We start from the raw sequence: 15,808 nt of genomic DNA, 5'->3' as shown, positions 1-15,808 counted from the left end.
CTAATTACCTTTTACAGGCGTCTGCAGATGTCCACCTAGCTCTCGCGCCTGTGCGGTAGACATCTCCTACTGCACTAGCCGCCTGCTGAGCCCGCCGCTGATGGCTCCTGTACTACACACACACACACACACACACACACACATATATATATATATGTATAGATGGAGAGGCCCTAGGGCAGGCTAGGCTTTGCTTTTACTTTTATTCTAAGCCTAAGCTTTAGCGTGCACTACTTACTACTATATATACTCTCCCTTACTATACACACTTACTTAGAGGTAAGAGTAAAGTAAGGTAAGCAAGTATAGGTTTACAGCACAAGGTGTGTTATAAGTGTGTAGATATTAACATTATAAACAACACTAAGCTATATACTAATATACACTATATTCTAGCTATAATTTATAAGTAGTAGCTAGAAAATACACACTAAGTTTATGTTCTAAAGTAAAAGAAATTTAAAGTAGTATTTTTACTTACTTACTTACTTATTTATGTGTCTATGTCTGTGCTAACTTCTACATCTAGGCGTTCTATAAGAGGAAGTAGTACTATAATAGTAGCACTATTATAAAAAAAAAGCTACTACTTTTTTTAGTTAAAAAAGTTATAAACTAGCTTTTAAAAACTAAGTCTTATAAAGTAAAAAGTAATGTTTTTTAAAATAAAATATGTCTTACTTAGCACTTAGTTTATGCCTATATTATAGCTATTACTAACCTTTAGTAAAAGTAGAAGGCGCTAGGCATAAATAGCTACTTATTACTATATGTAGATAGTGTAAGAGAGTACCTTAAGTCTTTATAGCATAAAAATGCCTAGTAAAATTAAGAGCAGTATGCTAATAAAAGTAAAAACACACTGCTTAATAGCTATACTAAGGATAAGTTTAAGCAGCTCTATAGTAAGCTATAGACATATAGCGCAGACGCAAGCTTATTCTTAGTAACAGTAAAGTATTACTTCTGTACGCTAGTTAATCTTATGCTAGGCTACTACATGCTTACATATAAAGGTAACTACTATTTTATAAAGATTTTAAACTTATTTACTTTTAAGTTTAAAAGAAAAAGCCTTACACACTATATACTTTTAATATTTACTACTTATGTAAGTAAGTAAAACTAGCATAGCTAGCTTAAAATAATAGGCGCACTATAGTATAAAAAGCTAATCTTTTATATGCTTAGCAGCCTAGCCTTTTACTTACTTTATTACTAAGACTTAAGTAATAAGCCCTTTTTTAACTTTAGTAAGTGCTTAGCCTAGTACTATATATAGCTAATTAAGGCTAGCATAGGTAATTATATAGTAGCTTTCTTCTACAACTCCTAGCGCAACTAGGTTATAAAGGTGTATAGTTATACTAAAATCTTATCTTAAAAAAAAACTTACTTTTTATATAGTAAAGTAGCTAAGCTAGTAGAGCTTAAAAAAGTTAGTAAAAATTAAATTTAGTAAGTAAGTAAGTAAAATTAAAAGTAAATAGTTAGCTACTACTTTAACTTACTGCTATAAAAGTTTATAAAGTCTATAGCTAGCTATTTACTATAGATAGGCTACTTTAAGATCTTTTACACAGCTATTATGCTTTTAAATAAGCTTTTGTCTCTTATCTAGCTAAAGCTTAATGCGTAGAAGGGCTGCTTTAGCTTACATGCTAGCTAGATTAATAACTTAGCTATAAAGGGCCTTATAAGCCTACTACTTTACTTTAAAAAGGTAATTCTCTAGAACTTAGTTACGCTGCGCTAGCGCTTTTTTAGCTACTTTATGTAGAGCTACTTAGTGTTCTAGCACAGAGCATACACTGCTTTTACTTAGAACATTAATGTGTCTCTTAACGCAAAGGCAGCTTCTAGTTAGCTGTTAGTTTTATACTAGGTAATACTTTTACTTACTAACTAGCTCTAAGCACTAGATGCTTAAAATAAGCAGTAAATAAAAAAGTTTAAAAAAAAGCTTAAAAAAAAGCTTAAAAAAAAGCTTAATTACATGTGTAAGCTATAAAGATTATAGTTTTAGTAGCTATAAGTGCTTACATCTAGCAGCCTTATGTTCTGCCTAGAGGCATTGCAGGCGCAGGGCAGTCTGCTGCTGCTACTACCTCCACTTAGGCACACAGCAGCTGCGCTGCTGTTGCTGGCAGACGTAGATTTAAGCAGGTATACCTCTGCCTAGGCTAGCCTCGCGCCTACGCTGTCTGCGCGCTTGCCTAGCCTATTGCTGCTGCTAGTAGCGCTTAAGCTAGCGCCTAAGCTAGAACCTACACTAAAGCATTACATGTGCTACGCTATAAAGACTATAAAGGATCTTTAGCGTAAATAAATAGTAGGCTTATAAAGCTAGCCTTTTATTACTAAGCTAGACAGGCGCTAGAGAAATAAGTAAAGGTTAAGTTATTAAAGTAAGCTATAGTAGTACTCTCTATAGCTTAAAGTTATTAAGAAAATTAAGCGCATTATATAAGTGTAAAAGACTAGTAAAAAAGGAGCTATATAGTAAGTAAGCTAGTAGTAGCAGTAGCAGAGGGTTTTACTAGACTAGCTCTACAAGCATCTTAGAGTTACTTAAAAGAAAAGTAATTACCTCTAGTTTTATAGTTCTAGTATTATATATAGTTATTATTATAAGAGTTAATTAATTAGTGTTTAGATAGTTATAGCTATAGAAATTTTATTTTATATTATTTTATAATTTACTGCGTTTTGTTATAATTTACTGCATTATTCTATAATATGCTGCGTCTTATTATAATTTACTATATTGTTTTATAATTTACTATGTTTTATTATAATTTACTACATTATTCTATAATTTACTGTGTCTTATTATAATTTACTATATTATTCTATAATATGCTATGTTTTATTATAATTTACTATATTATTCTGTAATTTACTGTGTTTTATTATAATTTACTATATTATTTTATAATTTACTATTTTTTTTTATAATTTACTACATTATTTTATAATTTACTACTTTTTGTTATAATTTAATACATTATTCTATAATTTACTGCATTATTAGAATACTATATAAGCACAGTATACTTCTGTTACACTGTAATATTTATAAAGAGGTACTTAGCAGCTATATAGTGCGTTCCTAGCAACATAATAGCAATTATAATGCAGCTCTACAGCGCTTTAAAGCTAGAGCAGCCTAGCAGCTATTATAAGACTAAAAATTAAGCTATTTGCATATGTAGCAGCGTAAATATTGCCTATAAAGGGTAGGCAATAAACATAGGTAGATACTAGAAGTTAATAAGTGCATAGCTTTCTTTACTAGTAAAAATCTTACTAAGCTACTAAATTAGCTATATAAATATTACTATAAATATACTATTAGTATTTAAGGCTATACTAAGCTTTAGCTAAGTTACTGTTTTGCTTTTTAACTAATTACCTCCTGCAGGCGTCTGCAGATGTCCACCCGGCTCTCGCGCCTGTGCGGTGGACATCTCCTACTGCACCGGCCGCCTGCTGAGCCCGCCGCTGATGGCTCCTGTACTACACACACACACACACACACACACATATATATATGTATAGATAGAGAGGCCCTAGGGCAGGCTAGGCCCTGCTCTTACTTTTATTCTAAGCTTAAGCTTTAGTGTGCACTACTTACTACTATATATACTTTTCTTTACTATACACACTTACTTAGGGGTAAAAGTAAGGTAAGGTAAGAAAGCATAAGTCTATAGCATAAAGCATGTTATAAGTGTGTAAATGTTAACATTATAAATAACACTAAGCTATACACTAATGCGCACTATATTTTAGCTATAATTTATAAGCAGTAGCTAGAGAATATGCACTAGGTTTATATTTTAAAGTAAAAAAAATTTAAAGTAGTATTCTTACTTACTTACTTACTTATTTATGTGTCTATGTCTATGCTAACTCTTATGTCTAGGCGTTCTATAAGAGAAAGCAGTACTATAATAGTAGCACTATTATAAAAAAAAGCTGCTGCTTTTTTTAGTTAAAAAAGTTATAAACTAGCCCTTAAAAACTAGGTTTTATAAAGTAAAAAGTAACATTTTTTAAAATAAAATATGTTTTACCTAGCACTTAGTTTACACTTATATTATAGCTATTACTAACCTCTAGTAAAAGTAGAAAGCGCTAGGCATAAATAGCTACTTATTACTATATATAAATAGCATAAAAAAGTACCTTAGGTCTCTATAGCATAGAGATGCCTAGTAAGATTAAAAGCAGTATGCTAATAAAAGTAAAAACACGCTACTTAATAGCTACACTAAGAATAAGTTTAAGCAGCTTTATAGTAAGCTATAAACACATAGCGCAGATGTAAGCTTATCCTTAGTAATAGTAGAATGTTACTTCTATACACTAGTTAATCTTATGCTAGGCTACTACATGCTTATGTGTAAAGGTAACTACTATTCTATAAAGATCTTAGACCTGTTTACTTTTAAGTTTAAAAAAAAAGGCTCTATGCGCTATATGCCCTTAATATTTACTACCTATGTAAGTAAGTAGAACTAGCATAGCTAGCTTAAAATAATAGGTGCACTATAGCATAAAAAGCTAATTTTTTACATGCTTAGCAGCTTAGCCTTCTACCTGCTTTATTACTAGGACTTAGGTAATAAGCTTTTTTTTAACTTTAGTAAGTACTTAGCCTAGTACTACATATAGCTAATTAAGGCTAGCATAGGTAATTATACAGCAGCCTTCTTCTACAACTTCTAGCACAACTAAGTTGCAAAGGTGTACAGTTACACTAGAATTTTATTTTAAAAAAAAACTTACTTTTTATGTAGTAAAGTAGCTAAGCTAGTAGAGCTTAAAAAAGTTAGTAAGAATTAAATTTAGTAAGTAAGTAAATAAAATTAAAAGTAAATAGTTAGCTGCTACTTTAACTTACTACTATAAAAGTTTATAAGGTCTATAGCTAGCTATCTGCTATAGATAAGCTACTTTAAGATCCCTTACATAGCTATTATGCTTTTAGATAAGCTCTTGTCTCTTATCTAGCTAGAGCTTAATGTGTAGAAGGGCTACTTTAGCTTACACGCTAGCTAGATTAATAACCTAGCTATAAAAGGCCTTATAAGCCTACTGCTTTACCTTAGAGAGGTAATCTTTTAGGACTTAGTTGCACTGCGCTAGCGCTTCTCTAGCTACCTTATGTAGAGCCACCTAGTGTTCTAGCACAAGGCGTACGCTGCCTTTACTTAGGACATTAATGTGTCTTTTAACACAGAGGCAGCTTCTAGTTAGCTATTAGTTCTATACTAGGTAATACTTTTACTTACTAACTAGCTCTAAGCGCTAAATGCCTAAAATAAGTAGTAAATAAAGAAGCTTAAAAGAGAGCTTAAGAAAAAGCTTAATTATATGTGTAAGCTATAAAGATTATAGTTTTAGTAGCTGCAGGTGCTTATATCTAGCAGCTTTATATTCTGCCTAGAGGCATTACAGGCGCAGAGCAGTCTGCTGCTGCTACTACCTCTACTTAGGCACACAGCAGCTGCGCTGCTGTTGCTAGCAGACGTAGATTTAAGCAGGTATACCTCTGCCCAGGCTAGCCTCGCGCCTACGCTGTCTGCGCGCTTGCCTAGCCTATTACTGCTGCTAGCAGCGCTTAAGCTAGCGCCTAAGCTAGAGCCTACACTAAAGCATTACATGTGCTGCGCTGTAAGAACTATAGAGGATCTTTAGCGCAAATAAATAGTAGGCCTATAGGGCTAGCCTTTTATTGCTAAGCTAGACAGGCGCTAGAGGAATAAGTAGAGGTTAGGTTATTAAAGTAAGCTATAGTAGTACTCTTTACAGCTTAAGGTTATTAAGAAAATTAGGCGTATTATGTAAGTATAAAGGACTAGTAAGGAGGTAGCTATGTAGTAAGTAAGCTAGCAGCAGCAGTAGCAGAGGGTCTTGCTAGACTAGCTCTGCAAGCATTTTAGAGTTGCTTAGAAGAAAAGCAATTACCTCTAGTTTTATAGTCCTAGTATTATATATAGTTATTATTATAAGAGTTAATTAATTAGTGTTTAGATAGTTATAGCTACTAAGTAAAAATTTTATTTTATATTGTTCTATAATTTACTGCGTCTTGTTGCAATTTGCTGTATTATTTTATAATATGCTGTGTCTTATTACAATTTACTGCATTATTCTGTAATTTACTGTGTTTTGTTGTAATTTACTGCATTATTCTGCAATTTACTGCGTCTTGTTGTAATTTGCTGCATTATTCTGCAATATGCTGCGTTTTGTTGCAATTTACTGCATTATTCTATAATTTACTGTGTTTTGTTGTAATTTACTATATTATTTTGTAATTTGCTATATCTTTTTATAATTTACTGCATTATTCTGTAATTTGCTGCTTTTTGTTGTAATTTAATACATTATTCTGCAATTTGCTGCATTATTAGAATACTGTGCAAGCACAGTATACTTCTGTTACACTGTAACATTTATAAAGAGGTACCTAGCAGCCATACAGTGCGTTCCTAGCAACGTAATAGCAATTATAATGCAGCTCTGCAGCGCTTTAAAGCTAGAGCAGCCTAGCAGCTATTATAAGACTAAAAATCAGGCTATTTGCACATGTAGCGGCGTAGATATCGCCCATAGAGGGTAGGCAATGGACATGGGTGGATACTGGAAGTTGATGAGCCCATAGCCCCCCCTGCTAGCAAAAATCTTGCTAAGCTGCTAAATTAGCTATACAAATGTTGCTGTAGATATACTATTAATGTTTAACTAAACTTGTTGCACTATACAAACAGGAACACGTTTCCTTGGGGGGTTAATTTAACTTAGTCACTCTTCACTGAGTTTGGGTTATAGGCAACAAATCGTAGGAAACGAGTTCCTTCGTGAATGGGGCACTTAAAGAACTGTAGGAAACAATTTCCAATTATCTTAATGACATCTAACAGTATGCACAGAGGAAATTCAGACAATCATGTTTATATTGCTTCCTTCGATGTAATTTCAAAAAGCTCTAACAGTCGTGGCTTGAATTACAGATAACGTAGTTATAACCGAGCGAGCAACCCAAGCGTTGTCATCAGCCATGAAAATGATGCTGACGTATCACGTGTCCGAAGTCTTTGGCTGAGATGACCAGCCACAGTCCCTCGGAGCCACAGCTTGGCGTGACAGATGACACCACGAAAATTACGTCAGATCGTAACACACAGAGCCGGAGACTGTGTCAGACTAGCCATATACGGATGGGTTTTCCCGGAGAAGTACCGACTAGGGTGGCGATCAGGCATGAATCCGAGCACCACACTTGCCTCAGATCTTGCATTGACTTTTTGGCCTTACCAAAAGTATTTTCAACTTGTATAAGAGTATACAGAAGTGTAAGAACTAACAGGGCTTTGGCTCAGACACTTTCGCAGTGATGGCATTATTTGCTCTCTTAGAGAGGCTCTTTCCGGATGAGCACGAAAACGGTAGCGCCATCGTAATTTTTGTATCAAGAGCGCGCTACATCTGCAAAAGATACTGTAGAACATAACTTCATAATAACGTAGTAAACAACATCACGTGCGTCGAATTGTACGTTATTAATGTCGAAGTACCCCTCAGAATTTGCGGCACGGCGGGATTTGCGTGACGCAGGGATAGACGTTAATGCAGGCGTCCCGGCTCGGGACGTCACAATGCTCTATATTTATGCCTCTAAAAGGGCTCGTCGTTCGGATTTTCTCCATCACTATTATCTTCTGTAACCTTTGCATTAATTCTCTGGCCGCGATTCTAGTCTTAGGATTATGATCTAGCATTTCTTTCAATAGAGACTATCTATCAGGTATCTTTCCTATCGCTTTAGTCACTGTATCAAGCCACCTTCTTATCTTGCGTCGTTCCACAGCACCGTCGGCCAGGCCTCCTCTGAAGCGGCCTCTCCCACACCTCGGCTCCGTACACCTGAGCAGTACCTCGTATCGTTGATGCAGCTCTACTCCGAGGCTAGCCATTACTACTAACAATTGGGCTCCCCTCTCACCACGCATTGTATAGACCTAGGGTCCCTTATGTATACATCTTTAATGTTGTCTAGTATTTTTGCATCCTCTCGCTGTTGCGATGAGGCCAAGGCGCATAGACTGTCCGTATCTCTCAACGAGACCCAGTCGATGCCAATGCTAGTGCTCTCTCGCCTCTTTGCTTCTCTCCACCTTCCATGTCTCCTTTGTACGACAGGGCCACCTGTGTTGGGGCGTCTGTAGACAGCTAAGTAGTCTTAAACAGATGCAATGTCTTTATTTTCTTTATAAGCTCCTTGCTTAACTTTAAAGACTTTAGGAAGAATACTTAGAACAAACAACAGGTCTAGTCAAGTTTAGACAACAGGTCTGGTCAAGTTCAGATAGGAACAGCGAGGCACTTCAAAGGCTGGGAGGGGGGAGCGATCGCGACTGTTAATAGTCTTAGAAGTTAATAGCATACCGGAGAAGATTGGTCACTGCGTGTGGAAACTAACCTATAGAGAGTAATAACGTACAGTAAGTGCTAGGGGTAGGGTTTGTAATATGCTAGATGGGTTTGTCATAGGAGTTTTAGAACTCCACAATCCCTGTTACAAAGCAGATTATTGTAATCCCACTTCTAAAATCTTATAAATAGGATCTGTTTTGTTCACGTGCTTATTAGTCTAATTTGCCACAGTCCTGTTAGCAGGGCTAAGGTAAGGAAAGCTAAACATTTCTGTCCTTTTCTTTAGCCTGTTGCATCTAAAAACGTATTCTAGTCTAACTACTATAGAGACTAAGTTGCATACAAGGCAATCACACTAGATTTAACAAAAGCAATGCAACGCAATACAGGTGAATCTAGTGCCGCCAGGGATAGTCACAAATCCATCGCTATAGCCGCTTTGTAAGGTTCTCTAGTAAGCAGCGCAACAACTTAGCAGAGAGAAGAGTAGTCGCAAAGGCAGAGGTTTATAAAAAAGAATAGATAGAATAATTATAAAGAGCTAAACTAGTACACGCCCTATATGTCTAGATTTCCTGTTATACAACTAGCTATACTCTCTGGCTAAGCTAACTGTCTTCTACCTAACTTAGCTTAACCTCTTAACTAGATGCTGTACGCCATCCTTGCAATGTTCTGCCTCCTATGTGTAATCTCTTAGGCTTGTTATTATTAAGATAATTATTCACATCTCTGTCCTCCTTCTAACACTATACCCACTCCCTAAGCCTTTTTAGAGGCCCTAGGTAGGTAGGATTAGCCCTGTAAAAATTACAAAGCTTATACAGGCTATTTTTAAAGTTAGATGCATTATACTACTTTGGGTTGTCCTTATATCTAAGCTATTTTGCACAGTACTATAGCTTTCTGCAATAGACGCAGGCTTAGAGGATTTATTCTACCTTATATTTATTACTTTTATCTGCACTTCTGTAATTGCGCTTCTGCTTGTGTCTACGCAAGCAATAAGAGCGTTAGATTAGCTTTAGTTGCTTATTACTTCTAAAATAGTAGCTATAATTACTGCTTTCTTTGCTGCTGTTGTTACTCCTATTATTACTAGAGTATATCTTAGTATTGTAACTGCTGTACTGCACTGCTAAAAGAGGTTTTAAGGCTAAAGGACAGTTAGAGAGCAGCCTGCTAAAGGATAAAAATAGCTTTTGTTGCATTACTAAGTGTGCAGCGTGCTTAAGGCGCTGCTTTAATGTTGTATTTAACATTTAACTGTGCCGCTTAGCTAGCAGAGAGCGTTTCTGCTTGCGCGTGAACTATGTTGTGTGATTGCCGCTGTTGTTATTATTATTAGTATTAGTTCTGCTACTACTACTTATAAGCATAAAGAATTTTCTTTACTACTATTAAATAAAATAAATACACTTCTAATAGCGTATGCTTACCTTACCTCTCTGCCTTCTTCTGCATTAGTTGCTGCGGCTAAAGTGCTGTAGCTTTTAGAAAACTATAGCTGCTAGCCTTAAGTGTTAGCTGTTTAATATTTATTATTAACAAGCTAGTTAGCAGCGTTAACGTAGGTTTATAATGCTAGTGCCTACTAGTTTAAGTTCCTGCTCTATTAACCACCTCTAAGTTAATAGTATCCTCTGTACTAGTAGGATATTCTCTATTATAACACTCTTATGTTAAGATACCTAAGACCTTAAGTTAATTATCTATCTATGTACCTATGTTATCTTCCTATAGGCAACTCTTGTTGTTAGTATTAATATCTAATTTAGGCTAACTGTCTTTAATAACAACTGCATTCTCTACGCAATGTTAGAAATAGCATGTGTAAGCTACTATCCTAATTAAGCCTAGGCACTTACTTTAACTGCTACCCTTAGGAGGAGCAGGCTAATTTAAGCTCTTATCCCTTCTATTTTCTAAAGAAGTTTGCATTAAGACGCTTTACTTAAACCTTATGCTTTTACACTTGTCCTAGATAAAAATCTAATAAACATATAATGTACTTTACAGGCAAGTTGCTTACACACCTAAGTTGCTTACTTTTACTAAGACTCTACTACACTACTTTTCTTACACTAATGCATTCTTAACAACACTACTTAGATGTGTTAAAGAAACATTAGATGCAGCTTACACTCTAGGCTTTTAAATAAGATGTAACACTTTTTAAGTAACATGCTGCAGCTATTTATAAGGTTCTTTAAAAGATAATAAGTAACTAACATACTAAATAACTTTTTTAAGCTAATTATATAGCTAACTTATAAAAGCTAAATAATAATAAAAAGTAGGTAATTATTTAGCACATACTTAAGCTAAATACACAAAAATTTCCCCTCTAGCTAGCAGCTATAGCTAATATAGCTAATTTTTTATACACTAAGCATAATATAAGCTATGTTAGCATAAACTAGCTTAATATATTTATTAAGTATTACTTAAAGCTTAAAGTAAAGTTTAAGTGTAAGTATAACTATAAAAAAGCTTTTTATAAAGATTTTATAGTAATTTAAAGCTAGTTTAACTTTATAAAAAATATTAAAGCTAAGTATAGCATCTAGAATAATAATATATATAACTTTAATAAAACAAAGTTTATAATAGGCTAAATATCTACTAGAGCAGTTATTATAACGTACTTCATAGGCGAGTTGCTCACACACCTGAGTTGCTTACTTTTGCTAAGACCCTACTAAACTACCCTTTCTACACTAATGCATTCCCCACAACACTACTTAGACAAGCTAAAAGAATATTAGATACAGCTTACACTCTAAGCTTTTAAATAAGACATAAAACTCTTAAAGAAATATGCTATAGCTATATGTAAAGTTTTATAAAAGATAATAAATAACTATAGCGCTAAATAACCTTTATAAGCTAATTCTACAGCTAAATTATAAAGGCTAAGTAATAAAAAGAAGCAGGTGATTTTTAAGACTATACTTAAGCTATATGCGCAAGGAATTTCCTCTTAGATAGCATTTATAGCTAATATAGCTAATTCTTTACACACTAAGCGTAATCTAGGCTATGTTTATATAAACTAGCCTAGTATGTTTATAAAGTGTTATTTAGAGCTTAAAGTAATGTTTAAGCGTAAGTATAACTATAAAAAAGCTTTTTATAAGAGTTTTAGAGTAATTTAGAGCAGGTTTAGCCTTATAAAGAATATTAAAGCTAAGTATAGCATCTAAAATAATAACACGTACAACTTTAGCAAGATAAGGTTTATAATTAGCTAGATATCTTTTAACTATACTTATACTTAAAACTTTACTTTAAGCTTTAAATAACACTTTATAAATATACTAAGCTAGTTTATGCAAACATAGCCTAGATTACGCTTAGCGCGCAAAGAATTAGCTATATTAGCTATAAATGCTATCTAAGGGGAAATTTCTTATGTATATAGCTTAAGTATAGTCTTAATAATTACTTACTTTTTTTTATTACCTAGCCTTTATAATTTAGCTGTAGAATTAGCTTATAAAGGTTATTTAGCGCTATAGTTATTTATTATTTTTTATAAAACTTTATATATAGCTATAGCACATTTTTTTAAAAGTTTTATGTCTTATTTAAAAGCTTAGAGTGTAAGCTATATCTAACATTCTTTTAGCGCGTCTAAGTAGTGTTATAGGGAATGCATTAGTGTAGAAAGAGTAGTTTAGTAGGGTCTTAGTAAAAGTAAGCAACTTAGGTGTGTGAGCAACTCGCCCATGAAGTACGTTAAGTGTAAAGAGATAAGAACAGCTAAAAGTAGTTTAGCTAGGTAACTAGGAGTAGACAATAGCTATTTAAGGCATTAATGCTAAAAAGTAGGCTATTCTACTTATTATTATTTTTTAGAGTAGCAACTACTTTTTAAACTAGTATAAAAAGAAAAATCTACTTTAAAATTAAGTTATTATAATTTTTAAGTGTAGCTAGACTACTAATTAGCTTAGTCTAGACTAGTTAAAGCACTTTAACGCGCATATAAAGAAGTGTACTGTTAGCAGCTACTATCTGCTAGTTATTAATAGCTATAAAAGCTATAACTAACTTTATTTTTAGTAATACTATAACGTACTTTATAGGCGAGTTGCTTACACACCTAAGTTGCTTACTTTTGCCAAGACCCTACTAAACTACCCTTCCTACACTAATGCATTCCCTATAACACTACTTAGATGTGCTAAAAGAATGTTAGATATAGCTTATACTCTAAGCTTTTAAATAAAACATAAAACTTTTAAAAAAATGTGCTATAGCTATATATAAAGTTCTATAAAAGATAATAAATAACTATAGCGCTAAATAACCTTTATAAGCTAATTCTACAGCTAAATTATAAAGGCTAGGTAATAAAAAAAAGTAGGTAATTATTAAGACTATACTTAAGCTATATGCGTAAGGAATTTCCTCTTAGATAGCATTTATAGCTAATATAGCTAATTCTTTACACGCTAAGCGTAATCTAGGCTATGTTTATATAAACTAGCCTAGTATGTTTATAAAGCGTTATTTATAGCTTAAAGTAAAGTTTTAAGTGTAAGTATAGTTAAAAGATATCTAGCTAATTATAAACCTTATTTTACTAAAGTTGTACATGTTATTATTCTAGATGCTATACTTAGCTTTAATATTCTTTATAAGGCTAAACCTGCTCTAAATTACTCTAAGACTCTTATAAAAAGCTTTTTTATAGTTATACTTACACTTAAATGTTACTTTAAGCTCTAAATAACACTTTATAAACATACTAGGCTAGTTTATGCAAATATAGCCTAGATTATACTTAGCGCGTAAAAAATTAGCTATATTAGCTATAAATGCTATCTAAGAGGAAATTCCTTGCGTATATAGCTTAAGTATAGTCTTAATAATTACCTACTTTTTTTTATTGCTTAGCCTTTATAATTTAGCTGTAGAATTAGCTTATAAAGGTTATCTAGCGCTGTAGTTATGTATTATTTTTTATAAAACTCTGCACATAGCTATAGCATATTTCTTTAAGAGTTTTATGTTTTATTTAAAAGCTTAGAGTGTAAGCTGTATCTAACGTTCTTTTAGCGCGTCTAAGTAGTGTTATGGGGAATGCATTAGTGTAGAAAGAGTAGTTTAGTAGGGTCTTGGCAAAAGTAAGCAACTTAGGTGTGTGAGCAACTCGCCTATAAAGTACGTTAAAGATAATAAGATTATTACTATTTATATACTTTTTTACTTATTACACTTTTTATAGCTACTTAATATAGGTTGTTTTACTTTTTTTAAAAAAGTATATAAGCGCTAAGCTAAAAACTTTATATATAACTAGATTACTTATATTATAAAAATAAAGTTTCTACTATGCTTTAAAGCAGCTTATAATGCTATAATTACTTTTAGTAATATTTAAAAAGAGTTCTAAGACGCTAAATTAGTTCCTTTTAACTTATAATAAGTTATAATAGGCTTTAATATAAAGTTATGCACTTTATTACTACTAACGTACCTAACAGGTTAGCCGGCCACACGGGTTGGCCGGCCACTTTTGCTAAGCCCCTACTAAACTCTACCTATCTACATAATGCTTTAACAACAACACTAGATTAAATCTTCTAAAGAATGTTAGATACAGCTTACTCTTTAAGCTTTTAAATAAGACTTAAAACTCTTCTTATAACACACTGCAGCTATCTATAATGTCTCTTACACAACACTAAGCAATTAACGCGCTAGACAGCCTTTATAAGCAGAATGCTAGCCTAAATTAAGGAATCTAACTAAGCTTAAAAAAAAGTTGTTGTTAAGTACATACTTAAGCTTATTACATATAGATTTCCCCTTAGGCTTACAGCTGTAGCTAATATAGCTAATTCCTTACCTGCAGAGCGTAATCTAGGCTAGGTTAGCTTAAACTAGACTAGTATGTAGGTTAAGCACTGCCCTAAGTTTATAATAAAGTTTAATTATAAGTATAATTATAAGAGAGCGCTTTCTAAGAATCTAGAAGTTATCTAAGGCTAGTTTTGCCTAGTAGCTAACATAAAAGCTAAGTATAGTATCTAGGATTAAAATAGGTATAACTTTAATAAGTTAGGCTTTATAATAGGCTAGATATTAACTAGAGCAGTTGTTATAGCTTTAAAGAGATAAAGACAGCTAAAGGTAATATAGTAAGGTAATAAAAAGTAGATAATAGTTATCTAGAGCATTAACATAATAAAGTAGGCTATAAAATTATAGAGCTTTAAGCAGTAAATAAGGCTGCTATATAATGTAGATTACATAAAAGAAAGCAGATTTAGGCAGAAAAGACCTTAATAGTTAAGAATAGAGCTTATCTAACTGCTCTAAAGGAGTTTAGAGCGCGTAGTAATAGAAAGAAGCTAAAGACGCAGGTGTGCGCTAAAGAAGGTAAGCTAAGTTAAAGGTAATGCAAGTAGTGCAATTAGACTAGGCATAACTTGCGTATGTGTAAGTAAGTAGTAGAAGTAGACTCTAAATAATATCTTATGTTGTATTACTTTATACAGGGCTAAAGTGGGCTGTTTTGCGAGAGAATAGAGTGGTTTTAGTGGGGGCTTAGCAAAAGTGGCCGGCCAACCCGTGTGGCCGGCCAACCCGTTAGGTACGTTACTACTTATATATAATATGCTCTAGCAGTTATAAACTTTAAGTAATACTTTAAAACTTAAGTTATAATTAATGCTTATAAAAATAAAAATTTAAAAGCATATAAATAGTTTACTAACTTTTATAGTTAAAATGTTTAAAAAAGTTTTAAAAGAGGTAGTAATAATTACACATAAGCTAGTGTTAGCATAATAAGAAAGTACTAAGCTTTAAGCAGCTAATAAAGCTGCTATATAATATAAATTATATAAAAAAAAGTAGATTAAAGCAGAAAAAACTTTAATAATTTAAAAAGGCTTACTGTCTGTACGCAGCAGCAGCGTCACGATCTGGATACAAGCGATCGCGCACGAGCAGGACCACGTATCTATGTCACATAATGCTCGTGCGCGAACCTCTGTGCGCGAACATCTAGATATCCCCCTTTTCCTCTGTACAAAGAAAAGACAAAGAGCAATAAAACTAGAAACATGTTGCCCTTACCTTACCTACCTTATACGCTGTGCACACTGTACACTACTCTTACTTTTGCTACTTAAGTGCTTATACTATAAGCAGCTAGCTATTAGAGCCTATTTAACACTAATTAGTAGTTAATTTAATTAACTACAAATTAGCAAAAGTAATAATAGAGTACCTACGCTCTATAAGGTACTTTGTTTTGTTACTTATCCCTTAGGAAGAGTAATAATAAAGCACCTACACCCTGTAAGGTACTTTGTTTAGTTACCTATCCCTTAGGATAGTA

General features: G+C 33.1%; 1 protein-coding gene across 1 annotated transcript; it reads left to right on the top strand.

Moving 5' to 3' along the window:
* Nucleotides 1-4,353: 4,353 nt before the first annotated feature.
* Nucleotides 4,354-4,521, top strand: BDR25DRAFT_240024 (uncharacterized protein; the record flags this gene model as incomplete). The annotated part of the gene is made up of 1 exon (XM_033685700.1): nt 4,354-4,521. A coding segment is annotated over one exon (168 nt), but the record flags the coding sequence as incomplete, so codon positions are not given.
* Between the last annotated feature and the right edge of the window lie 11,287 nt (nt 4,522-15,808).

The sequence above is a fragment of the Lindgomyces ingoldianus genome (assembly GCF_010093535.1).
Source record: "Lindgomyces ingoldianus strain ATCC 200398 unplaced genomic scaffold BDR25scaffold_39, whole genome shotgun sequence".
NCBI classification, from domain to species: Eukaryota; Fungi; Ascomycota; class Dothideomycetes; order Pleosporales; family Lindgomycetaceae; genus Lindgomyces; species Lindgomyces ingoldianus.
This window is presented reverse-complemented; position numbering and strand designations above follow the sequence as displayed.